We start from the raw sequence: 26932 nt of genomic DNA, 5'->3' as shown, positions 1-26932 counted from the left end.
ACTACCTCAAGACCACTAACTCTTCTAGTTTCCTCCACCAAATGACAAGGAACTGAAAGCTTTTCATCAGAGCTGTTCCACCAAGATTTGTGTCTCAGGCATATCACATAGGCAAGTACTCTAAGAATAGAGATAGGGAGGATAAACTGACATCAGAAAATTATTTCAATTGTCCATGAATGATGAGGATTCCTGAGCTAAGAAAATGGTAGTGGAGAAATAAAAAAAGACATATACAAGGGATACTTGGGAAGAAGAATCAATAAAGACTTGGCAACCAATCAGATAGGGCAAAGGATGGGAGGTAAGGAGGAGGCAGATTTAAGGATGATTCAAGTGTGCTCATGTGATAGGATGTGGCCAACCATGGCACTGTCAATCTAGCAATCACCTCTGAATGAATGAGCAAGAGGCAATGAATTATATCTACTCCTAAAGCAATCAGTACAGGAGCAAAGTAAAGGATCAAAAAGACAATACTAACACAGGTGACTAGGCAATGAGGAAATAAAACACTAAAAGCAGAATTTCTTGGTTCTCTTGTTAATCTAAATAAACCACACACACAAGTTTTTACAGAAGTAAAAAAAAATCAGAAACACCGTCCTGCTGGAAAATAATTTTACAGCCCTATTAATTACTGGCGGAATGCCCAAGAAGGAAGGAAAACAAACTAAGAAAATGTGAGCTAAAAAGCCCTAACTTGGAAGGGCGTGGTGGCTCACGCCTGTAAGGAGTGAGCACTTTGGGAGGCTGAGGCCAATGAACTGCTCTAAGGTCAGGAGTTCAAGACCAGCCTGGCCAACATGGTGAAACCCTGTCTCTACTGAAAATACAAAAAATTAGCTGGGCGTGGTGGCAGGCGCCTGTCTGTAATCCCATCTTCTCCGGAGGCTGAGGCAGGAGAATCACTTGAACCAGGGACGTGGAGGTTACAGTGAGCTGAGACCATGCCATTGCACTCCAGCCTGGACAAGAGTGAAACTCCATCTCAAAAAAAAAAAAAAAAAAAAAAAAGCCCTTACTCTAAAGTGTTATAATATTTAATACGTCATAATCTCTGATATTACCATGTTACGGATTCGTGTGCAAAATAGAGGAGGAGAAAAGGCAGGAAAGATTGAGATTAGAAATGATATGCTAAATATAAAACAGCATATTTAAATCTTTCATAGAATGTTTATCGTTAACAAGTCTTAACAGTGATAAAGTTGTGCCTTTGTTTAATAGGTAGACGGTTTCAATAACTGAAGCTTCCATACTGCTCAATATCAATCTATACTCACTTTGATCTGCATTTTCCTTCTTAGAATCTTGTCCATTGGGTTTCAAGCCATATCCCATTTCTATAAGCACATGGTCTAAAAGTTTTCCTAAAAAGTGAGTAAGAAAATATGCCTCCATTGAGAAACTATACAAAGAATTATGGGAAAAGCATAAAGAAGAAACAAGTCAATCATACGACCCACGTTCATAGCTATTAATAGGCTGACTTGTTTTGCCAGTTCAATTCCTATGGGCAAGCTATGGTAATACCCAGCCTGAAAAACTGAGGCAAAATTACCATAGTCACCTGACAGAATTTTTTCTCTAAAATGTAATTTTTTAAATTTTTGTGGGTACACAGTAGGTGTACATATTTATAGGTTACATGAGATGTTCTGGCACAGGCATGCCATGTGAAGTAAACACACCAGAGGAGGAGGTGACCATCCTCTCAAGCATCCTTTGAGTTACAAACCATCCAATTACAGTCTGTTACTTTAAAATGTACAATTATTATTGACTACAGTCACGCTATTGTGCTACTGAATAGTAGGTCTTATACAGTCTTTTTAACTTTTTTTTTTTTTTGTACCCATTAACCATCCCCACCTACTCCCAGCCCTCGACTACCGTTCCTGGCCTCTGGTAACCAGTCTTCTACCCTCTATTTGACAGAAATTTTAACGAAAAGGTTTCACTTTGAAATCCTGAAGAACACGAAAGATTCTTTTCCCATCTCACGAACATGCTTAGAATGACCACTGTTCATGGGAAATAAATTTAAGACATAAGTATGGTTGAAACAAGGGTCAGCATGGACCCAAACTTCAAGTTCCCTGAAATAATATCCAAAAGCTGAGATCATAACATGAAACACAGCAAACAACAGGTTTTTTACTTAATTTCACAAGAGATTAGTTGATTTTCTACCAATTCAGCCATGATGCCAGATCTCTGAAAGCAGAGGGGTGATACCCTGGAAACTGGGAGGCACCCATCACACGGCGAGAAGTCATTTATCAAACAGGTGAAAGGCCAGAAGGGAAGAAGAGAATTCTAAAGCATTTCCATTTCCACAGCTTAGCTACTGTGTACTAGCCAAAGGCAGTTCTGTGAAGGTTACTCCAAGAAAAAGCACTGATAAGGACGAATGAATTCGGAGAACTTCAGGAATTTTCTCAACAAAGGGGCCAACATTCAGGAGTGATATTATAATGGCTCTATTAATGGGATAATAGTTATGCTCACATGAAGTCTAAATCTAGCCAGCCACCTAATTCTATGAATTTGTGCCACGTCTTTGACAAACTGCCAATTTCAAGAATGGGTTCAGTCACAATCTGAATGACGCCAGACGGCAGTTTACCTGGCCTCACTTGATGTTTCTGTTTCTTCTGAGTAACAGGTGGAAACTACTTTTCCTATTAAGTACTCAATTTAAAAAGATCGTACCTGAATGTGGCAGCTCAACTTCTACAGCAAAGGTAACCACTTCCTCTTCCAAGATGTCGACAATCTTTATGGAGCAGTACTGCTCCATTAACAGTGGTTTAGTAGCTTTGATACAATCATTGCTCCAATTCCCTTCTGCTGGGATAACATTGGCTACAAAGCACTTTATGGCCTGAAAATTTTTATGCAGGTTACTTACAAAAATTGCCATTTAAAAATGATTTTTTCTAATTATTTGTATATAAAAGAATGTATCTCATGCTGAAAACTTATCACAAATCTTCAAGTACTAATCAGACAGACAATTTTATGTATAATTATTATTAGCCTCTGCTAGTACTGTATTCATAATGCTTACTTTTGGTACTTGAAACTTAAGAACTTCGTGAAAGAATAATTATCCTTCAAGTAAATTAAGACCACTTTCAGATACTATAATAAATACAGAAATGATTATTTTGAAGAGCAAATTGAAAAGATGTGCCTAAAAATGTTAGTTTCTCACCTTGGGCAGTACTTAAATAAGGTCAAGATAGCCAATGAGTGTTCATTTACATAGTACAGGTACAATAACACAGAACTAACACTGTGCCCATCAAAACGTTGAAAACAGCTCCTTTGGGACACTATTAAATATCTAGAAAGGAAAAGAGACTCACACAAGGAGGAAACAAGTCAATGTTCCTGTTGAGGTGGTAAATTCTGTTTAATGGAATTATTTCTTCGTTTCCATAATCGATATATAAGACATGTGCCTTCTTTTGCTGCACATCAACGTTTTGTATGATCACTCTGTTCCAGGTCTGAAAGTGAAATATAAACAGCATTTCACAATCTTAGATTTTAAAAACCCTCAATCGATCTATAGAACATGCAAAAAGCCAACTTAATTTTCTAAGAATCTTGCAAAGAAATCCCTAAAATTGTCTACTTAGGACATGTTATTAATAATATACACAACTATTCCAAAGCTATTTCTATCCCATGAGACTATCACACACTAATGCCTCAGCTACTCAAATAAAACACAAGCTCTAAGACTAGCCAGCCATTCGGCTACAAGCAGCAATTCAGGAACCCGTAAACAGAGTTGGAGAGGGGTAAGACAGGGAAGAAGCAAGCTGAACAGGGCATGGGATACTGAAGAGGATCAGAGTGATCAGAGGCTGGTTTTAAGCCTTGCCATGCATCATTAAAAGCTCTGGTGTTCAGTTCATACTACCAAAGTTAGCTCAAACGTTTTCAATAATTCATTTCATTACGGGTTACCTGATCAACAGTGTACTTGGCAATACAAACTTCCCCCTTAACAGGAATATAGTCTTTTTCATGCATATTTGCATATGTTTCTTTTAAGCTGGCAGAGAGTTGGTTCATGTATTCTAAAACTTCTGAAGAATATAACTGCACATAGAAGTCCCCTGGGTGTTTGAATTCGGTAACTGTACCCTTTCAAAGAAAAAAAAAAAAAGAGGAATAATTCCTAAGGCACAAAAGGAAACATCAATTTCTTAAAGCTTTGTAACTAAAATACAAACAGGATCACAGACAGTTTTTGCAATGTTTATTAGTTTAATCAGATATGTTTTGCAGCTACCGCATGAACTCAAGTAGGAAACAAGAGAATAAATACAGTTCTCTGGATCTGTCTGTGGAGATTGAACAACAACAAATACCTTTATTTCCATGGTTTTCTTGAGTTGTAGACTTCTCAAATCAGAAAACATTATTCTCTCAGCCCAAATGGCTATTTCCTTAGTAACTCCAAGTGGACAGTCACTCTGGTTTGAAAAATACCACAGAAGGGAGTTACTTAAAAGCACATGTTTCAATGATTCTATGGCCACTACACGCCGGAACCGCAACCACAATATCCTGACTCTTCAGCTTGAATAAAAGAATACAGAAATAGGGAAGGCCTCCAAGAGTCACTAAAACCCACTGTCCACAGGCAGTGTGCACAGCACTGGGGATAACCCAAGAATAAGGCCATGCGGGTGAAGAGAAGGTTGACTTTATTTTTAAAAAATGAAAGTGGTGGTGGTGGAGGTTACTATTTTAAATCTGCACTTGTTAATGCTTTCTGTAAGAATGAATACTTGAAGTCACCTTTTTTAAAGTAGATGCTAGAAGCAGCTAAAGAAAGCTAAAAATTATTCATAAATATGAGTTGGACGTGACGGATGTTTTTCAGATTACAAATAATTCAGCCCATGTTGTTGTCTAAATGAGGAACTGCTATCAGAAAGCCTCCTTAGATAACTAGGCCCTATTAGAGTACAGCACATAAAGCTAAAACCTGTGCCCGCAGAGGCTAAAGGGACTCTTTAATCCACATGATTTTACGCTGAGATACTACCACATCCTTTTAGAAAAAAAGATGAAGTAATTTTCAAAAACCCCTGATCGTATCACTATGGTGTACATATTTAAATAGGAAACTTACTTTTAAATATTGATAAAATGCAGAAATAAGCCCAAACTATTTATCTCACATCCTCTTAATTCAATAAAGAGGTGTCATTCAAAATTTAAAGACAAAGTATACCATACCTTATTATTTACCTCCACATCCTTTGTTTCAATAGATGATTTATTATCTTCAAGTTTGTGGAAACTGCAATAAAGCAACAGATTACAATATTTATAGTGTAGAGGCAATTAACATAGGTGCTATCAATCACAATTATGGTAAATTCTCAACGAACAAAATCCTGAAAGAGCAAAACAGCTTCTTCCAGAATCACAGTGGTAAAGTCAAACTCCCCACTGCTGGCTACACAGTGGTCCACACCCTGTGTGTGCATAGGTGTGCTTCTTCCAAAAGCCACCTAATGAGACTGAGACTGAGAGTGAGAGTGAGAGAATATCTTCAAGCCTCAGTTTTCTTATCTGTAAAATGGGGATAATTCCCGGCTGGGTGTGGCGGCTCATGCCTGTAATCCCAGCACTCTGGGAGGCTGAGGTGGGTGGATCACCAGGTCAGGAGATCGAGACCATCCTGGCTAACATGGCGAAACCCCTTCTCTACTAAAAATACAAAAAATTAGCCAGACGTGGTGGCGGGTGCCTGTAAGTCCCAGCTACTCGGGAGGCTGAGGCAGGAGAATGGCGTGAACCCAGGAGGCTGAGCTTGCAGTGAGCCCACATCATAACATTGCACTACAGCCTGGGCGAGAGAGCAAGACTCTGTCTCAAAAAAAAAAAAAAAACCCAAAAACCAGAGATAATTCCCTACATTACTTACACAGAATTTTGAGGTCATATGTGAAACTGTTTTGTAAACTGGTAAATGCCATGTAAGTACAATTTATATATTTACAAATAAAAACACAACTCAAGAGGCATGTAAGAGTTCCAAACTTACTAAGATCCAGGAAAGTACATGATTAAAGTAAGGCATTCTAAAGCTCTAAACATTAAAGAAAAACTCTTTGAAGGTTACAAATCTTCACATGTACTACCCAGTAAAATAATACACATGAAAATTAAGTTCATAGAGCTTTTCACTTCAGATTTGTACACTTTTGTTATAGAGCTTAATAAAAAGTAACTTCTACTTGGTTGTGGTCTGCTGAACTATTGGATGCTTATTGTATCAGAAAAAGACCTTATGCACAATCCATAATGAATAAAAAGACCATAAATCCTTACTTTGGCTGAACAGGCTTGCACACGATGCTGTGTGCAGACCAGTCTCTTCTCTGACATGCTGTGGAGCAATAGTAGGTCTGCTTGCACTGAGAGCACCTCAGCGATCCTAGAGAACACCACCCACAAAATAGTTCAGATGAAGATCAAGACATTCTCAAGGTCCACACTTGATCAAATATTCTATTAACCATGGCAAGAAGACTATCTGAAGAGAATTGTGCTATTTAGGATTAGGTATTCAGATTATACTTTTAAACTCTCAGAATACAGAGAAAAAAGACCTACAAAGATTTAAAAAAGGGAGATCAGACTGGGACACATAACTGAGTTTCCTAAAAATAGACCTCCGAATACATGTTATAAAAGCAGCAAGCGGCCAGGTGCAGTGGCTCACGCCTGTAATCCCAGCACTTTGGGAGGCCGAGGCAGGCAGATCACTTGAGGTCAGGAGTTCGAGACCAGAATGACCAACATGGTGAAACCCCGTCTCTACTGAAAATACAAAAATTAGCCGGGCACGGTGGCAGGCACCTGTAATCCCAGCTATTCGGGAGGCTGAGGCAGGAGAACCTCTTGAACCCAGGAGGCAGAGGTTGCAGTGAGCTGAGATTATACCACTGTACTCCAGCCTGGGTGGTGACAGAGCGAGACTCTAGTCTTTTAAAAAAAAAAAAAAAAAAAAAAAAAGCAGTAAGCAATGGTGCAAAATGTGCCATGGCTCATATGCCTGTAATCCCAGCACTTTGGGAGACCAAGGTGGGGGGGATCACTTGAAGTCAGGAGTTTGAGACCAGCCTGGCCAACAATGGTGAAATACCGTCTCTACAAAAATAAAAAAAATAAGCCGGGTGTGGTGGTGCACATCTGTACTTGGGAGGCTGAGGCAGGAGAATCACTTGAACTCAGGAGGCAGAGGTTACAGTGAGGCAAGATCAAGCAAAGTAAACAAAACTTTCCTGTAGTGAAAACAGACTTGTACCAGTGACTGAAATGGCTGCGTATCATGAAAAAACCAACAAAAAACAACGAGAATCGTATCTAGAAAAACCCAGGGAGATTCTGAAATAAAGGATTTTTAAAAAAATTCTATCAGTGTTCATGCTAAAGAAACAGGTTATCTAAAAAACAAAAACAACAACAAAACACCCCACAACAAAGAAGTAACCACCAACCCAGTCTGGCCTCAAATGCTTCCACCCTGAAAGAAACTTAAAAAAAAAAAAAGTTACATATCCGAATAGCCAGTAATAAACAGAAAAAACTGCTCAAGATCACTGATCACGAGAGCACTGCAAATTTAACTCTAAACTGGTAAATGCCATGCAAGTAAGACTTATATATTGAAAAATTAGAACTCAAGAGGCATATGACAATTCCAACTTATCCACAAAAAGGGCTATAAAAACACAAACACCAAACATGGACGAGGATGTGGAACAACCAGAACTCCCTCCCGGGGGAAGAGAAAATGGGACTATACCTTGGAAATGGTTTGGTAGCTTCTTATACAGTTAAACATACACCCACCCTTTGACTCAGCCATTCTGTGTCTACCTGTGCACCCACAATAAATGAAAACGTTATGTCCACACAAACACTTGTACAAAAATGTTTAGAGAGCTCTATTCCTAACAGGCAAAAGCTGGACCCAGCCAAAACGTTCATCAATAGGAGAACAGTTCAACCATGGTATAACCATACAATGACACTATTCAGCAATAAACAAAAAATAATGGTGCGTGGAACAGCATGGATTAACCTCAAAAGTATTATTGTATATGAAACAACCTTGATACTAAAGAGTCCATGCTGTGTGATTCCACTTATGTGAAATTCTATGACAGGCAAAATTAATTCATGATTAGAAAACCAATGGTTGCTTCTCAGAAGTAGGGACCGGGATGGGACATGAGAAAACTTCCTGAGGAGACAGAAACATCCTATATTATGACAAGGATTTAAGTCTGTACATTTCAATGCATGTGAGCTTCCCCTAAAAAAACTGAGGAAAACGTACACTGAGGAAGCAGGAAAAATGGGAAGGGATGGATGAAGAGGAACGGCAGGATGCTGACGGTGGCTGAGGCTGAGATGTGTGTGTGGCATGGGGACACTGCTCTAACTACACTTAATGTTTATCATCTGCCACAATAAAAATGATTTTCAAATATGTAGAAGAATTCAGACACCTAAGAACAATATGCTTACCAAACAGGCCACATCGATGACAAGTTGTGGACCGAAGAGGAGGTCCTAAGGAGGTGAAGAGCCCTGGATTATTTATGGACAAGGAATTCTCGACCAACTTGTTTAGTTTTTTCGATTTTGCAGGACGTACATTATTTCCGGGCTTCTATTAAGAATAGAGAAGAGCAATGTTAGAATTTGGCAATAACTTTTCCATTTAAATACTAGATTTGGGACTAGATAAGATCAAGTAGATGTACTTTTCCTTATTCCTTCTATTAAGGTAAACTAAAACCCTGAACTTATATATAAAACAAACATAAGGTGACTCTGAAAGTGGGAGAGGAGGAGGTGGGCTGACTGGCAACCTGGAGACCCAAAGAGCGACATGGCAGTAAGGTGTCTGGGTTTTCTTTTTGCCTCATATATACCAGACTGAGTGCTGGAGAAGCCAGCAACCCAGAAACACCGGAAGGCAGAGATGATAAAAACTCCAACAAGAAAAGCTGTACTCTCGAGCTGGGTGTGGTGGCGGGCACCTGCAGTCCCGGCTACTTCCGAGGCTGAGGCGGGAGGAACACTGGAGCCCAGGAGCTCAAGGCTGTAGCAAGCTACGATAGTGCCTGTGAATGGCCACTGCACTCCAGCCTGGCCAACATAGTGAGACCCTCATCATTAAAAAAAAAAAAAAAATTTAGAAACCTGCTCTGTCTAGCCAAAGGACTAGAAAAAAAGGCAGACCAGAAAGACAGAAAACTTAACGTTAACTGCTCTACTCCAAACACCACAGACAAAACTGTGGCCCCACTCCCACCCACAGAGGGAGAGTGTGGGGCCAAGATTTCCACCCTCACAAGGCTACAGTGAGGTGCCCCAACCTGCTCACAAGTATGGTATCAGAGAAGGCCAACAGAATAGGGTGCCAGCACTTCATCCCTGAAGTGGAAGGATGACATCCCTGCCTATGGAGACCACATGGCAAACCTGGATTTCCACCTGGCAGCAATGAGGTGCCCCCATCCCCATCAACGTGGTGTCAGAAAAGGTCTAGTGGAGAGTCCGGACTTTCCACCACAATTCAATACAAACGAATCCCTCCTAACACCCTCTCTATCAGTCGGCCCTCTCTCCATGCGTGTCACTAGAGACCAAATGGGGAGCTGTAATGAGGTACTCACCACTGTCAGCCAGAAAGCAATCAGTTGAGGCCTCCTGTGAAGCTGGAACTCCCATCCTCACCCAAAAGAAAGAGCTCCCCAGTTGAATATCAGAGGCTGAGTAGGGAACCTGGACATATACCCCCAACCTGGCAGTAACAAACCAGCAGCCAGAGCAGTGTCGGAGGAAGCCAGCTAAGACAGGAAGTTTAAATAAGATAGAGGCTGGGTGTGGTAGGTCACGCCTGTAATCCCAGCACTTTGGGAGGATGAGGTGTGCAGATGATTTCAGATCAGGCCATGAGTTCGAGATCAGCCTGGCCAATATGGTGAAACCCCATTGCTACTAAAAATACAAAAATCAGACAGGCATGGTGGCACATGCCCATAATCCCAGCTACTCAGGAAGCTGAGGCACGATGATCGCTTGAACCCAGAAGGTGGAGGTTGCAGTGAGCTGAGATCACGCCACTGTACTCCAGCCTGGGCAACAGAGCAAGATTCTGAATCAAAAAAAAAAAAAAAAAAAAAGTCTCATAATACCCAAGATATCCCAGTTTCAATAGAATTCAATAGACAATAACTCACTGCACCAAGAATCAGGAAGATCACAAATGAATGCCGGAAAAAAAAAAAAATCAAGCACCCAACATCAACATGACAAAAACATTCATTTATCTATAAAGATTTTAAAGCAGTCATCAATACGTTAACAAGCAATTACGAATAGGCTTGAAACAAATGAATACGGAGTCCCCCTAAATAAATAAAAGATACAAAGAACCAAATGGGTATTTTAAAACTGAAAAGTATAACCAAAATAAAAAACACAATAGCAGGCTCAATAGCATAATGGAGGGAAAAGAGGTAACAATCAGTGAACTTGAAGACAGAACCACAGAAACTCCTGATCTGAACAACAGAATGAAAATGAATTAATAAATGAATAGTCTCGGGGACCTGTGGGACTATAACAAAAGATCTAGCATTTGTGTCTTCAGAAAGGAGAGAGAAGGTAGGGTTGAGAAGTACTCAAAAAATGACTGCTGAGGCCGGGCACGGTGGCGCACGCCTGTAATCCCAGCACTTTGGGAGGTTGAGGCTGGTGGGATCACCTGAGGTCAGGAGTTCAAGACCAGCCTGGCCAACAAGGAGAAACCCAATCTCTTCTAAAAATACAAAAATTAGCTGGGTGTGGTGGAGGGCATCTGTAATCCCAGCTACTTGGGAGGCTGAGACAGGAGAATCGTTTGAACCCAGGAAGTGGAGGTTGCAGTGAGCTGAGATCACGCCACTGCACTCCAGCCTGGGCGACAAGAGTCAAACTCTGTTTCCAAAAAAAAAAAAAAAAAGACTGCCAGAAACTTCCAAATTTGGCAGAAGATATAAATTTACTAATTTAAGAGGCTGAGTGAGCCCCAGAGTAAACTGAGACTAAACACCAAGACACATCTTAAAATTCTGAAAATTAAAAGCTTGAAAGCAGAAAGAGGAAAAGAATCCCTTACCTGTATGGGGGAGGGAGGATTTTTAAAATTCATTCTATTAAGGTAAACTAAAACCCTGAACTTCTATATAAAACAAACATAAGGTGACGCTGAAAGTAGGAAAGGAGGAGGTGGGCTGGCTAGGAACCTGGAGACCCAAAGAGCAACATGGCAGTAAGGCGTCTTTAAAAAGACAGATTTCCCATTAGAGACCGTGGAGGCCAGAAGAAAGTGACAAAACATTTTTCAAGTTCTAAAAGAAAACTTATCTGAGAAACTTATCCAAGGAAAATATCCTTTAGGAATGAATGGGAAATCAAGACTTTTCAGATGAAAGAAAATTAAGAGAATTTGTTACCAGCAGCTTTATCCTAAAAGAATGGCCTAAGGAAGTTCTCTAAAGAGAAAAGAAATGATAAAGGCAGGAACACTGAAATAGAGAAGAAAAACACAACAGGCCAGGCTCAGTGGCTCATGCCTGTAATCCCAGCACTTTGTGAGTCCGGGGTGGGAGGACTGAGCTCAGGAGTTCGAGACCCGATAAACGAAACATATTAATAAGTACAATAGACTTTCTCCTGTTGTGTGTTCTAAATTATGTTTGAGAGTTTGAGCAAAAATGATAAACCGTCTGAAGGAGTTGTAAATCTATGAGATAGAATATGTAAGACATAAACGGGTGAAGATAAAGAAATGCACAGGGAGGTTAAGGTGTCTGCACTATACTCAGATTGGTAAAATGGTAACTGTCATAAGTTGCGTATACATGATGTAGTATGCAGAGCAACCACTGGAAAAGGTATACAGAGACACACTTGAAAACACCAGATAAAAATCAAAATTACAGAAAGTATTCAAGTAACCCACAAGGCGGCAGGAAAAATAAACAGAACAGAAAACAAAACAAATGGCATAAACTCTCAAGTACCAATTACATCAAATGTAAATTATCTAAGTATACCAACTGAAAGACAGACTGTCCTAGTGAATTAAAAAACCTTACCCAAATATATGGTGTCTATAAGAAACTCATTTTATGTATAACAATATAGACCAAAAGTAAAAAGATGGAAAAATATGTAAATGTTAAGAACAATGAGTGACTGTATTAATATCAGATAAAACAGATTACAGGGAAAGAAAAGTACCAAAGAGAGGGACATTATAATGACAACGAGTCAACCCAACAAGACACGGCAATCCTAAATATGCATGAACCACAGCTGCAAAATATAAAGCCTAACTGAATTGAAAATAAACAACCCAGGATTATAGAGGCTTTAATACCTTCTCAGCAATTGACATAATGAGATATAAAATCAGCAAGAGGATGGAACACAACATCACCAACCAACAGGAGCTATTAGATATTTATAGATCGTCTGACCCAACAGACAAGGCACATTCTTTTCAAGTGCCAAGATAATGTATACCAAGACCACATCCTGAGCCATAAAACAAACCTCAACAAACTTAAAAGAACTGATGTGATTCAGAAGCTGTTCTCTGACCACAATAGACTCAAACCAGTAATCAGCAGCAGAAAAAATACTAACAATCTTCAAACACCCAGAAACTAAAGCACACTTCTAAATAATATGAGTTAAAGATGAAGTTTCGAGATAAATAAAAGATACACTGGGGCTGGGCAGGGCAACTCAAGCCTGTAATCCCAGTGCTTTGGGAAGCCAAGGTGGGAGGATCACTTGAAGCCAGGAGTTTAAGATCAGCCTAGCAACATAGCAAGACCCCCATCTCTACAGGAAAAAAAAAAAAAAAAAAAAAATAGCCAGGTGTGGTGGCATACACCTGTAGTCCCAATTACTCCAGGAGGCTCAGCAGGTGGGACTGCTTGAGTCCAGGAGTACAAGGCTGTAGTGAGCTATGATTGTGCCACTACACTCCAGCCTGGATGACAGAGGGAGACCTTGTCTTAAAAAACCAACCAACCAACCACCAAAAAGACAAACCAAAAAAACCCCCAATCAATGACCAAAAAAATGCCCAAAAGCAGTAGAGACAGTAAACATAAAGAAGAAATTTTAAAAACAGGAAAAAAATGAAACAAAAACCTATTTCTTTGGAAAGATCAATAAAACACAAACCTGTAGCGAGACAGACAATAAAGACAGACAGAAATTACCAATATCAGGAATAAAATAGGGAACATTACTACAGACAACACTAACACGAAAATACTGGGAACACTTCCACATATAAATTTGACAGTGTAGACAAAATGAACAAATTCCTTAAAAAATGCAAACACAATATGAAACAATTTGAATAGACTTCAATTATAAATATTAAGGAAACTGAACCATACCTTTAAAACTCCCCCAAAAGAAATCTCCAGGTCCAGATGGTTTTCATTGGAGAATTCTACCAAATGTTTAAAGAATTAACACCAGTTCTATACAATTTCTCTTCCAGCAAACAGAAGAGGGGACACTTCCCAATTCATTTCATGAAACTAATATTACCTTGATACTCAAACCACACACAGACAGTATAAAAGAAAATTACAGACCAAAATCTCTCATGAAAACTTATGTAAAAATCCTTATTAAAATATTACCAGATAGAACTCAGCAATACATAAAAATAATTATACACCATGACCAAGCGTAGTTCACTTCAGGAATGCAAGGCTGGTTAACCACTCAAAATAACAATGTAATCTACCAAATTAATATACTAAAGGAAAATAAGTCACTACCATATCAATCAATACAGAAAAAGCATTTGACAAAATTCAACACCTATTCATGATAAAAAGGATCAGAAAAGCAGGACTAGAGAAAACTTCATCAGCTTGATAAAGAATATCTACAAAAACCTACATCTAAACTTAATCGTAAAAGACTGAATGCTTTTTCCCTAAGATTAGAAACAAGGCAAGGTGTCCACTGTCACTGTGATTCAAACCTAGTGTAGAAAGTTCCTACAGTAAATGCAATAAAGCAAGAAAGGAAATCAAAGGCATATACACTGAAAAAGAAAACATAAAACTGTCCCTATTTGCAGATGATATGATTGGCTATGTAGAAAACTGCAAGGGATCTTAAAAGGACTTCAATGGCTGGGCCCAGTGGCTCACGCCTGTAATCCCAAGCACTTTGGGAGGCCAAGGCGGGTGGATCACCTGAGGTCAGGAGTTTGGGACCAGCCTGACCAACATGGTGAAATCCCGTCTCTACTAAAAAATACAAAAATTAGCCAAGTGTGGGGACGCATGCTTATAGTCGCAGCTACTTGGGAGGCTGAAGCAGGAGAATCGCTTGAACCAGGGAGGCAGAGGTTGCAGTGAGCCAAGATAGCAGCCCAGCAGTCCAGCCTGGGCAACGAGAGCAAAACTCCGTCTCAAAAAAAAAAAAAAAAAAGAAAAAAAAGACTTCAGCAAGATCACAGAAGATAAACATACAAAACCAATCATATTTTCAAATAATGAACATGGGGACAGAAATACAATAGTATTTACAGTTACTCAAAAAAAATCAAATACTGAAGTGTAAATCTAGCAAAACATGCACAGGACCTGTAAGCTAAAGACTACAAAACGAAAAGAAATCAGAGATCTACATAAAAGGAGAAACACTATGTTCATGGATTGGAAGATTCAACACAGCAAAAATGTCAATAATTCCCCAACTGATATATAGGTTTAATGCAATTCACATGACAATCCCAGCAATATTTTTTGTAGAGATGAGATTATTCTAAACTGCATGTTGGAAGGCAAAGGAATTAGAATAGTTAAAAAAATTTTTAAGAAGATAAATCAAGTGAAAGGAACCACTTTTCCCAATTTCAAAATTTACTACACAGCTCCAGGAATCAAGACTGTGTGGTACTGGAAAGACAGACACATAGTATACAGAAAATAAATAACTTCAACTAGACCAACACAAATATGTCCAACTGAATTTTGGCAAATGCGTGAAAGCAATTCAGTGAAGAAAATTTTCAACAGATGGCACTGGAGCAATTGAACATCCACAGGCAAAAATAAATCTCTCAAGTTTCTTAACTTAAAATCTTAAAATTAACTGAAAATGGATCAAAACTTAATGTAAGAAGTGAAACTATTCAGTGGCTCACGCCTGTAATCCCAGCACTTTGGGAGGCCGAGGCACGCGGATCATGAGGTCAGGAGATCGACACCATCCTGGCTAACACAGTGAAACCCTGTCTCTACTAAAAATACAAAAAAAAAATTAGCCAGGCACGGTGGCGGGCGCCTGTAGTCCCAGCTACTTGGGAGGCTGAGGCAGGAGAATGGCGTGAACCCCGGAGGTGAAGGTTGCAGTAAGCCGAGATCAGGCCACTGCACTCCAGCCTGGGTGACAGTGCAAGACTCCATCTAAAAAAAAAAAAAAAGTAAAACTATCAAATTGTTTGGGGAAAAAATGAACATTTTCAGGATCCAGAGTATCAAAAGCACCAAAAACAATCCATTAAGGAAAAACTGACTTTATTAAGATGAAGACAAGCTACAGATTAGGAGAAAATATTTGCAAATCACATACTTGACAAATGACTAATATCTGAAAATTACAAAGAACTTTCAAAACAGTAAAAAAACTCAGAAAATAGACAAAAGACATGAAAACATTTCACCAAAGATGTACAGATGGCAAATAAGCACATGAAAAGATGTTTATCATCAATCAAGAGGGAAATGCAAGTTAAACCACAATTAGATAGTACTACACATCTGTGATGAAAACGGGTAGAATAAAAATACTGACGATATCACCAAATGCCGAAGAGGATGCAGAGAAACAAGCTCTCATACACCCTTGGTAAGAATGAATGTAAAATGATACCGTCACTCTGGAAAATATTTGGCAGTTTTTAATAAAACAAAGTTGGGACTACTCTTCAACCCAGAAATTGAACCCTGGACATTTATCCTGGAGCATTAAAAACATGTTCACATAAAATTCTGTACATCAATGGATACAGAGTTTTAGTTTTAAGAGCCAAAAAGTGGAAACAACCCAGATGTCCTTCAATAAGTAAATGGTTAAACAAGTTGTCCATACCATGGACTACTACTCAGCAATAACAAGGATCAAATGATTGATGCATACAACCTAGATCAATTTCTAGATAATTATGTGAAATGACGAAAGCCAATCCCAAAAGGTTACATACTGTCTGTACGTAGCCTTTTAGACAATATTCTCAAAAATGACAAAATTGTGGAAATATGCATATCAGTGGCTGCTATGGATTAAGAGGGCAGGCGCAGAAGGAAAAGTGGATTGGCTACACCAGAACATAAGCAACAAGGTATGTAAGAGACCCTTGTGGTGATGGAAATGCTCCGTATCTTGATGGTGTATCAATAACCCGGCTGTGATGCTATTCTATAGTTCTGCAGCATGTTACCATGGGGGAAACAGGCGAAAGACTACACAGGATCCCCATTATTTCTTACAACTGCATGTGAATCTACAATGACCTAAGGAAGTTTTCTTTTTTAAAAATGTACATTAAATAAAAAATGTCTGATCTTGAATGATACCTACAAATTGAATACTTCTTTATTAAATACCAAAACATGTTTAGAATCTTTTACCCCAGCAAGCAAACACACAATAAAGTAACTTACAGTATTCACTTCTTTGGGTGGTGAATTACTTTCTACACTTGGTGATGACACTGAGTTTCCTGGGGAGGAAAAACACAATTTTGAATAAAAGCCAAATATTACTTTTTATTGCTAATAATGAAAAATAGTATAATTAAGTGATATTCAAGTAACAGGGCTATACCACAATGACCTTATAGCTACACCAGAACCTAAGCAACATCCTACTTTGCCCAACAGAAAATAAGGACTTAGCCAGGCATGGTGGCTCACCCCTATAATCCCAGCACTTTGGGAGGCTGAGGCAAGTGGATCACTTGAGGTCAGGAGTTCAAGACCAGCCTGGCCAACATGAACATGGGCAATACAAAAATTAGCTGGGCATGGTGGTGCACACTTGTAATTCCAACTACTCAGGAGGCTGAGGTAGGAGAACTACTTGTACCTGGAAGGTGAAGGTTTCAGTGAGCTGAGACAGTGCCACTGCACTCCAGCTTGGGTGACTGAGAGACTCTGTCTCAAAAAAAATAAAAATATAAATAAAAGAACTTGTCCAAAATTTTCTTGACTAGTACTCCTCTCATTGTGAACTTTTCTCCATTCACTAAGGCAGCAGTTCTCAAATTTTCTGGATTCAGAAACCCTCTGCACTCTTAAAAACTGAGGACCCTGCAGAGCTTTTGTTTATACAGTTTATTTCAATCAATATTTACTGTATTAGAAATTAAAACTAAAGCATCCATTTAAAAATAAATGCATTACATGCTGACAATTTTTAAAAACTGTATTTTTCAAAACAAAATATAGAAGGATCACACATTTTTGCATATCATTAATGATTGGCTTAACAGAAGACGGCTGGATTCATATATAGTTTTTGCCTTCACTCAGTGAAAAGTTGCTTCTGGTATTTGGGGAAAAAAAAAAAAAAAAAAAAAGTCTGGCCTCCCAGAGACAGGTATTTGCAAGGAGGAATACTTAATGTCCTCCTCTATTAACTGTGGATATTTGCCTTTATTAATACACCAAAACAAAGTGGTATAGAGTTAGAAGCAATGTGAACTCTAAAACCACATTAAGGAACTTTTCATATTGTTACACTAGAATTCACTGATTTATCCCACACTTTGGATTTCTGCCCATGCATGACAGCAATATCATGCACTGGCCATTTGGAAAAGACAGGTTCACTGAGTTATGTGGCATTACCAAATGTTGACATATTTCATTATGCAATAGCAAAAAATCATGAGTTAGGGCGTGTTGTGGTGGTTCATGCCCGTAATCCCAGGGTTTTGGGAGGCTGAGGCAGGAGGATCGCTTGTGCCCAGGGGTTTAAGGCCTCAGTGAGCCATGATTGTGCCACTGCACTTCAGCTTGGGTGACAGAGACCGTCTCCAAAAAAAATAAAAATATTAATATTCATGTGTTAATATCATCATGCATCTTACCAGAAAAGTCTGTCTTGGGAAGTTCTTAAGCTCAAAGTGGCAGACACAAGTTTCCTAAAATCCGAAATTGCTTGAAAGCTTAAACTTTGTCATTGACAAAATACTGTCAGCTATTTTCCTTGAAGTAAAGGGCTCACTTTAATTTTTGAGAAAATGCTTGCCAGGTAAATCTGAATAACCAGTGTGTCATCTTTTCAAGTAAAAAGTATATTCCAAGAAAAGAGTTTCTCTTCAGCTCACAACTCAATTGCACACATGCTTTTCCTACTTCAGAGGATAAAAGGAGTCATTCCCATTTCATCACACAAATACTAAAAATACTGCACACAATGGCCAAGATTTAACAGAATACTTGAATACTTTTTACTGCTCAATCAAGGGCATTTTTAACTGAAATTGCCATTTCTGGTTTTCCTTTTAACTGGAAGTGCATGACAATGAAAAACTCAATGAACCCTCACCCAGGTTGGCGCTCCTGCCTTAAGCTGAGCTAATAATTTGCTTTTGCACTATCAGTATAAAGCTGGCATAGCAGAAAAGGCAAGAATGTGAGGAAAACAGTTTTGACATCTTGCAGAAGCCCAGAAGCCCAAGGGCACATTCTGAGAATTATATCACCATGTTAAAAGATCACATCTCATATACCTTCACAAAGAAACTAAATTCTACCAGGTCCTAACCGCCTTAGAAAGGTGTGTTTTTTTTTTTTTTTCTTTTTTGAGACAGTATCGCTCTGTCACCAGGCTGGAGTGCAGTGGCATGATGTCAACTCTGCAACCTCTGCCTCCCAAGCTCAGGCGATTCTCCTGCCTCAGCCTCTCAAGTAGCTGGGACTACAGGTTTGCGCCCCCATACCCAGCTAATTTTTGTATTTTTAGTAGACATGGGGTTTCACCATGTTGGCCAAGCTGGTCTCTAACTCCTGACCTCGTGATCTGCCCACCTCAGCCTCCCAAAGTGCTAGGATTACAGGCATGAGCCACCACACCCAGCCGAAAAACGTTTTTAGAATTGGAACTAAAGGAATGATAAGTCACATGAAACCAATTAAAATCTTAGCTGTATCTTTGTGATATATGCATAAAGTTTGCACAGTATTTTTAAGATACGGTCAATCTTTAGAACACCCATAAAAAAGCTAGAGTGTTTCCTTTCTGCATTCCTAGTATAGTCCTCTGTGGGGAAAAAAGCTCATTCTCTCCCCAGGAATTTTTTTCTGAGATTAATGAAGCCGAAGGCAGCCACTTGGTATCTGGTTTTTCCTTCTACAATAATAATTAAATGCAAATACGGTAAGGTAGTCATGTGCCTGTTCTGTTAATAGCCCACTGGTGTGTGGTTATATATACTTCTGGTAAGTCACAGAAACCACGAGAATCAAGAAGTAGGAAGCCTGTGGTTTTCACTCACCTGCTGGCAATTTTTTCCTGTCTCCTTTGGAGCCAGCCACTTCTCCATTGATGCCATTAGGCTTTGAAGAAACTGAACTGTCTTCCTGACTAGCCAAATATTGTTTGGTTTGCTCACAAAGCAAAAAATTGTTCTTTTTATTTCCATTCTCTGAGCTTTTCAGCCTGAAATTAGGATGGTTAGGAAGTGTTCCAGGACTTCTTAAAGACTCATGTGGTGGAAGCTTGTTTTCATTTTTCTCAAAATTAAATGGCTCTGTCATCTTAGAAGGAGGTACTTCCAAATTATTTCTTGACATCATACTAAATGGCGATTTAACACTCATAGAGGCCTAAGGAGAGAAATGTATTGAAAAGACATCTTTTAATTTCAAAATTTCAGAACTGCAGGCTCAGAGAAATTCTCCCAAATATATTTACGTAACAGATAATTCCTATAAAATGATTCCAAAGCAGGTATAACCATGACATCAAAACTTGGCCGACAAGGCACAAGAAAAACATCGATTCTCTCTAAGTATGAACTCTAACAGAAATCAACAACAGACCAACTCATGAAAAACCAAAAAAGTAAATCTCAGCATTCAACACCATTCCTTACTTGTAAAAGCTTTTGAGACAACACTAATTGAAAAGGTCTTTCATGTTTTAAAAGAAATATTCCCAAGCTAAAGCTTACACCTTAATGGCAAAATGCAACAGAAGAGGTGTGTTTAAATCAGGTTGTCACCTACCTTTCTACCTTCTCAGAATCCCTCTACCCTCTCCTATATCCAGTCCTTGAATATGCTGAACGCTCTACCCAGAATGCCCTCGTGCTCACTGCCTGACCATCCTGCGCAGGCTTCACAATCCATCTCAGCTGACCCCTCCTTCCTCCCATTTTGCCAAGGTCTCTGCTTTTATCATCTCCAGCTGAACTTCCACAAATTGTAATTTATACCTACTGCTTTTAAGGTCCTATCTATGCATCTTTCTCTGAAAGTAAATTGGAAATGTTGCAAGCTTTCCAAGTTTAATTTGTCACAAAGTGTCTCTGAGAAACCTCTGTCCAGAAAGGATGCTGGCTTGTTTTTCTATTACTCTTAAAGAATGCTAAGTGCCCTGCCCAGGAGAATTAAAAGGGACAAACACCTCTCCTTTCTCAAGTAGTGACTGATAGCTTTGTCTGCTCCCCAAACAGCTGAGCAGGAGGAAAAATGTCACAGCTGAAACTAGCATGAGTAATATCTAAATGTTGTTTAACATGGTCTTGAATAGAAAAAAATAAATAGCAGTTGGTGTCCTACGACTTATCTCATTTCTTACTTTAAATTAGGCCTAACCTAATCTAATGAGAATACAGACAAGATAATGAAAAACAAAAATATACAGGCACACTCAAAGGTAGGGAACTCTTATTGGACCGACCCTGAGAAGATCCCTAACAGAACGACTGCAGGTGGGCAGCGATGGGGGAGATACTGCAGCTGCCAGGGGAAGTAAAACTGTATGGATAAGCACGCCTAAATTGAAGGGACAGGCTGAGAACTGCAATGTTTTGTGTAATAAGAGCAATGTTGTTCAATTACAAAAGAAAAATAAAGGCCGTGCGCGGTGGCTCACACCTGTAATCTCAGCACTTTGGGAGGCTGAGGCGGGCGGATCACCAGGTCAAGAGATCGAGATCATCCTGGCTAACAGAGTGAAACCCCGTCTCTACTAAAAACTACAAAATATTAGCCGGGTGTGGTGGCAGGTGCCTGTACTCCCAGCTACTCAGGAGGCTGAGGCAGGAGAATGGCGTAAACCCAGGAGGCAGAGCTTGCAGTGAGCCAAGATTGTGCCACTGCACTCCAACCTGGGTGAGAGAGTGAGACTCCATCTCAAAAAAAGAAAAAAAAAAAAAAGAAAGAAACTCCAGAGGAATCAGGTGGTGGTGGGGCGGGCGGGGAGGAATAAAGTGTATACTCTGTACAAGAAAGACAAAGAATGTGCATTAAAATATTAGAGTAACTGCCAAACAGAATATATAACTTTAAAATCACAGAAGAAAATCTTAATCCAATAGAAAAAAAAATTCAGGTACAGAAAACATCAAATAAGATGACAGAATCAAGCCCAAGTAATCCAAGTATCAATGAGTTAGTCTTAGTTAAAAAAGAAAAAAGAGATAAACTCAGGAAGAAAATTATTCAGTAAAATGTTAGGCACAAAAGGCACACATATAACCAAGTCATATGGTAAGGTTCCAAATAAAAGGACTAAAATATGCTCTATGCAAACAGCTAAAAGATGTAATGTTAGGCCGGGCACGGTTGCTCATGCCTGTAATCCAAGCACTTTGGGAGGCCAAGGCAGGTGGATCACCTGAGATCAGGAGTTCAAGACCAGCCTGGACAACATGGTGAAACCCCATCTTTACTAAAAATACAGAAATTAACTGGGTGTGGTGGCACACCCCGGTAATCCCAGCTACTCGGGAGGCTGAGGCAGGAGAACGGCTTGATCCTGGGAGGTGGAGGTTGTAGTGAGCCAAGATCACACCATCGCACTCCGGCCTGGGCAACAAGAGCAAAACTGTGTCTCGAAATAAAAAAAAAGATGTAATGTTAGTATCAGTAGCACATAAAATCAAACTCAAGGTAGAAACTATTAAGATACATGAAGATACTTTACATTGCTTAAGAAAACACAGGCTGGGCACAGTGGCTCATGCCTGTAACCGCAGCATTTTGGGAGGCCAAGGAGGGTGGATTACTTGAGGTCAGGAGTTCGAGACCAGCCTGACCAACATGGTGAAACCGTATTGCTACTAAAAATACAAAAATTAGCTGGGCATGGTGGTGCGCATCTGTAGTCCCAACTACTCGGGAGGCTGAGGCAGGAGAAGAGCTTGAACTTGGGAGCCAGAGGTTGCAGTGAGCTGAGACAGCGCCACTGCACTCCAGCCTGGGCGACAGAATGAGACTCTGTCTCAAAAACAAAAAACAAACACTCCAAGGAGATAGAGCAGCCAGGAATCTTTGAATCATTTAATGTTGTTTTGAGGTGTATAAAACAAAATTTGACTGAAGGAGAAGAAATTCAGTCCACTATGATTAGGGCGCATCTATCTTAGACAACTACTACTCAGACAGAAAACAGGCAATAGTAAAGACTGTATGAGTTAACAAACTTGACCTAATCTGGACTAATATAACCAATAACATTCCTTTTTTTCAACACTGAGTGTACACTGGACTGCAAAATCCATCTCGAATACAAAAAAACTAGTATCATACAGGCCACATTCACTCATCACAATACACACAAATCTCCATCTCAGATTATGCTTCACAGAGAATCAGCCTGCAATAGCCATGGGTGAAGGGTTTCTTTTGTTTAGTTTAAAAGTGGTTAAAACAATCACAAAGGAAATGATAGCAAACATAACCATGTGACAACGAAAACTTACCAAAATAGTACGCAGTCCAGGAAATACTATCACAAAGATGACAAATTTGATACCTTTTCAAAAGTGAGATAAATATTAAGAACCTCCAGATACTGTAGCAGACTCAAACACCATTCAACCTCTGATTTGCCAGCTAGAGTTAGCGACGATACTGGCCACAGAGTTCTCCTGAGGTGGCTTCTGAGAAAGCTCTTCCCTACCCTGCAGAAGAGGGACAGACATGGCTAGCACAGTCCTTCACCCCTTTCTTCCTGCAACACGGTCCTGAGGCCTGGTGACTTATCACACGTTTTGTAATCAGGGAGTAAGTAATAAGCACAGCCTGAGGATGGTGAAGGAGAAGATGCAGAGCCAGGTGTGTCTGGCGGTTCCTTCACGTCGCCACTCCAGCTCTGGTTTGCCTATGCAGAGACACGCTGAGGCATCAAATAAGCTGTTATTTGCAGGCCAGTACAGTAAAATGAATGACAAAAAGGCATGAACAGAATGGAGAGGCAGATCAGCTCGTAAACATAAGGGGAAAAACATTCAACCCTATAGTTAAAAAAAATTCAAATTGAAGCAAGTATACATTTTCCACCTAGTGAGTGCAATTAAAACATTAAGCCACTCATTACTGAAGGGAGTATCAATTAATATGCTCTTTCTGGGAAGCAATTTAGAAATATATACGTATATACCTATGGGTTTTTAAAAAGCATTCCTAGCCACTGACTTGGTACCTCTACATCTAGAACTCATGCCATTGAAATAATCCTAAATACCAAAAAATCCTATATATAAAAATGTCCACCTAAAATAGCAAAAAAGGCCCAGACGCAGTTGCTCACACCTGTAATCTCAGCACTTTAGGAGGCTGAGGAGTGGTGGGTTCCTGTAATCCCAGCTACTCAGGAGGCTGAGGTGGGAGAATCGCCTGAACCTGGGAGGCAGAGGTTGTAGTGAGCCGAAATTGTGCCACTGCACTCTAGCTTGGGCAACAAAGCGAGACTGTCTCCAAAAAAAAAAAAAAAAAAAAAAAAGTTAACTGTGATGCCTTTAATAGACAGACTATTACACTACCATTCAGAATCTTAGTTTCCAGAAACACTGTTATAATGTCTATTAGAATGGCAAATGAGGCTGGGCGTGGTGGCTCACGCCTGTAATCCCAGCACTTTGGGAGGCTGAGGTGGGCGTATCACGAGGTCAGGAGATTAAGACCATCCCGGCTAACACGGTGAAACTCCATCTCTACTAAAAAATACAAAATATTAGCTGGGCGTGGTAGCGGGCACTTGTAGTCCCAGCTACTCGGGAGGCTGAGGCAGGAGAATGGTGTGAACCCAGGAGGCGGAGCTTGCAGTGAGCCCAGACAGCGCCACTGCAGCACTCCAGCCTGGAGGACAGAGGGAGACCCCATCTCAAAAAAAAAAAAAAAAAAAAAAGAATGGCAAATGAAAAAGCAGAAAAAACCTGTATATTCAATACAATTATAACTGCAAAAGAAAATCAGAACTGCAGGTTAAAAAAAGATGAATGAAACATATTACATTATAAATAACAATGAGTATTCCAGAGTAGGTGGGTTGATGAGGATATCTTTCTCACTACATTTTCCAAATTATATTGAATGAATCGTTTTTATAGATGAAAATATTTTTAAGACTGAAGTATCTAACAGTAAACCATTTTTCCAAAAATGTGGTAACTTAATTCTAAATCAAGTAAAGGATCACAGCAATATTTTAACCATAAAACTAGCGTACAGTTATCTTCTTAAGACACTGAGTTGGATCCTCAGTAGGCTGCTGTGTTACACCTGAGATAGTCTTTCATAACACTATCTTTATTTAGTAACTCAGGCTGCCAATCAATCTACAGTCAGCGCCTCACTACCCTGTATTAGTTACCTATAGACAGTTATATCTATCATTTATTTTAAGTTGCTTGAGTGCAGGAACTCTTATTTTTAAAAATCCAAACAAAAATACCTCTGATTTCCTGCAGTATCCACCATGGTGCTTTATAGAACTAGGCATTCAAAAGATATTCATATGATAAAAACTATTTTAAATGCACTATTGCACTGTTTTCATGCCAACCTGTTCACTGAAAATGACACTTGCTGTCTGAAATGACATCTGGCAGTCTTAAGTGATGTGCTTAAGTCTTAAGGACTTACCCTGTTCAGGAATTTTCGTTATAACACCCAGGGCAAACAGACATCTACACCTGTTCTGGGACCACAAACTTCTTGTTTCCTTTCATTTGGGACAGCCAATCGTGCTGCATTGGAACCATTTTCTAAAATGGTTCCCTTCCCAACTGTTGCTGCCCTGTAACCACAACCTTTCAAAAACATGAGACTCTTATACTGACATGACTCTCATAATGGAACACAGGATCCCAGACACAGGTTGGCAGCCCGTCAACAGGAAAGTCAGAATGTCCCTGACTTTGAACACTATTACCACTTATGCATTAGCTTTTGGAGCAGGTGGCCAGTACTACCGTGAATCCAGATAAAACATTCAGTCACCTAAAACCTTTTGGAATTTATTTTTAAATATGCAATTATCATACCATTACACGTACACTGATTTACAGTTTTATGAATGTAAGGCAGGCATAGACTTAGGCAGCCACCACAACTGGGATACAGAACAGGCTCTTAAGGGTGAAATATTTATTTTTTTTTTTTTGAGGCGTTGTCTCGCTCTGTTGTCCAAGCTGGAGTGCAGTGGCACGATCTCGGGCTCACTGCAACCTCCGCGTCCCGGGTTCAAGCAATTCTCCTGCCCCAGCCCTCCCAATTAGCTGGGACGACAGGCATGCCCCACCACGCCTGGCTAATTTTTGTATTTTTAGTAGAGATGGGGTTTCACGAGACTGGTCTCAAACTCCTGACCTTGTGATCTGCCGCCTCTGCCTCCCAAAGTGCTGGAATTACAGGTGTGAGCCACTGCACCCAGCCATAAATTTTTAACATTACAAAACACCAGTAAGACTGAGCATCTATTCCTACTTGGTTTCATCCTGTGTCAACCACTGGGAATATTTGAATCACAAGTAGGCAGGCCCTATGGCATAATACTCTGATTCCCAACCTCACGCTTTAGATTTGATACCCAGGTAAACAAATGTGACAGATTATTGCTGCAAAGGCCCTGAAACCACATGGGTTAACCTCACCCAGTTTTAAAATAAGTAATTTCCCCTATATACAATCTACTACTTTTACATGCTACTAGTGATAAAAACAGTATTTAATCATTCTGGAATCCACAGTATTTAAATGTTGATTCAGCTAACACAAAAGGTTAACTAGAAGGGTCTCAACATTTCTTTACGTTAGAGAGTACCTGACTTTCTTAGAATTGGGAATCACTGATGTACTAAAAAAGTAGTGAACTGAAAGTGACTCATTTCTATAGTGCTACAGGCAAAAATGAGGGCTCATATTTCTAGATCTCTTTGTTCTGTACTTCACGCTTTGAACCCACTAAGACCTGAAGCTCCCTAAGGGTAGACCCTCTCTTTTCTTTGGAATCCTACCGGTCCTCCCTGATGTTGCTGGGAGCTTCCTAAGATACAGTGGGGGTAAGTCATTTCTTTTCCCTCTAGGACACCACAGGCTAGAGTTCTTTTAACATTAAAAGTGCACGCAGAGATACTCAGCTGTCATTTTTTTCCTTCTCTAATGTTTGCTTTCATTTTCCTGGCAATCCTATGTATTCTGCAAGAACCATTCCAGTCAAAGAAAACACTCCGGTTTTGGCTGGACGCCGTAGCTCGCGCCTGTAATCCCAGCACTTTAAAGGCTGAAGTGGGTGAATCACCTGAGCTGAGGAG

General features: G+C 39.7%; 1 protein-coding gene across 2 annotated transcripts in view; it reads right to left on the bottom strand.

Annotated features, from left to right (window-relative positions):
• The window catches only part of TDRD1 (tudor domain containing 1), a 50309-nt gene that overhangs the window by 21624 nt on the left and 1753 nt on the right, over positions 1-26932 (bottom strand). For both annotated transcript variants that reach the window (XM_077947556.1, XM_015148227.3), the window contains exons 2-11: positions 19664-19994; positions 16824-16882; positions 8581-8725; positions 6373-6478; positions 5272-5335; positions 4395-4499; positions 3988-4167; positions 3378-3521; positions 2719-2890; positions 1287-1373 (exon numbers count right to left, since the gene is read on the bottom strand). In XM_077947556.1, coding sequence (XP_077803682.1) covers positions 1287-1373; positions 2719-2890; positions 3378-3521; positions 3988-4167; positions 4395-4499; positions 5272-5335; positions 6373-6478; positions 8581-8725; positions 16824-16882; positions 19664-19988 — 1387 coding nt within the window. In that variant the 5' untranslated portion in view covers positions 19989-19994. The remainder of the gene's footprint in view (positions 1-1286; positions 1374-2718; positions 2891-3377; positions 3522-3987; positions 4168-4394; positions 4500-5271; positions 5336-6372; positions 6479-8580; positions 8726-16823; positions 16883-19663; positions 19995-26932) is intronic.

The sequence above is a fragment of the Macaca mulatta genome, chromosome 9, assembly GCF_049350105.2.
Source record: "Macaca mulatta isolate MMU2019108-1 chromosome 9, T2T-MMU8v2.0, whole genome shotgun sequence".
Classification (NCBI taxonomy): Eukaryota; Metazoa; Chordata; class Mammalia; order Primates; family Cercopithecidae; genus Macaca; species Macaca mulatta.
Note: the sequence above shows the minus strand (reverse complement) of the source record. Positions and strands in the feature narration are given on the sequence as shown.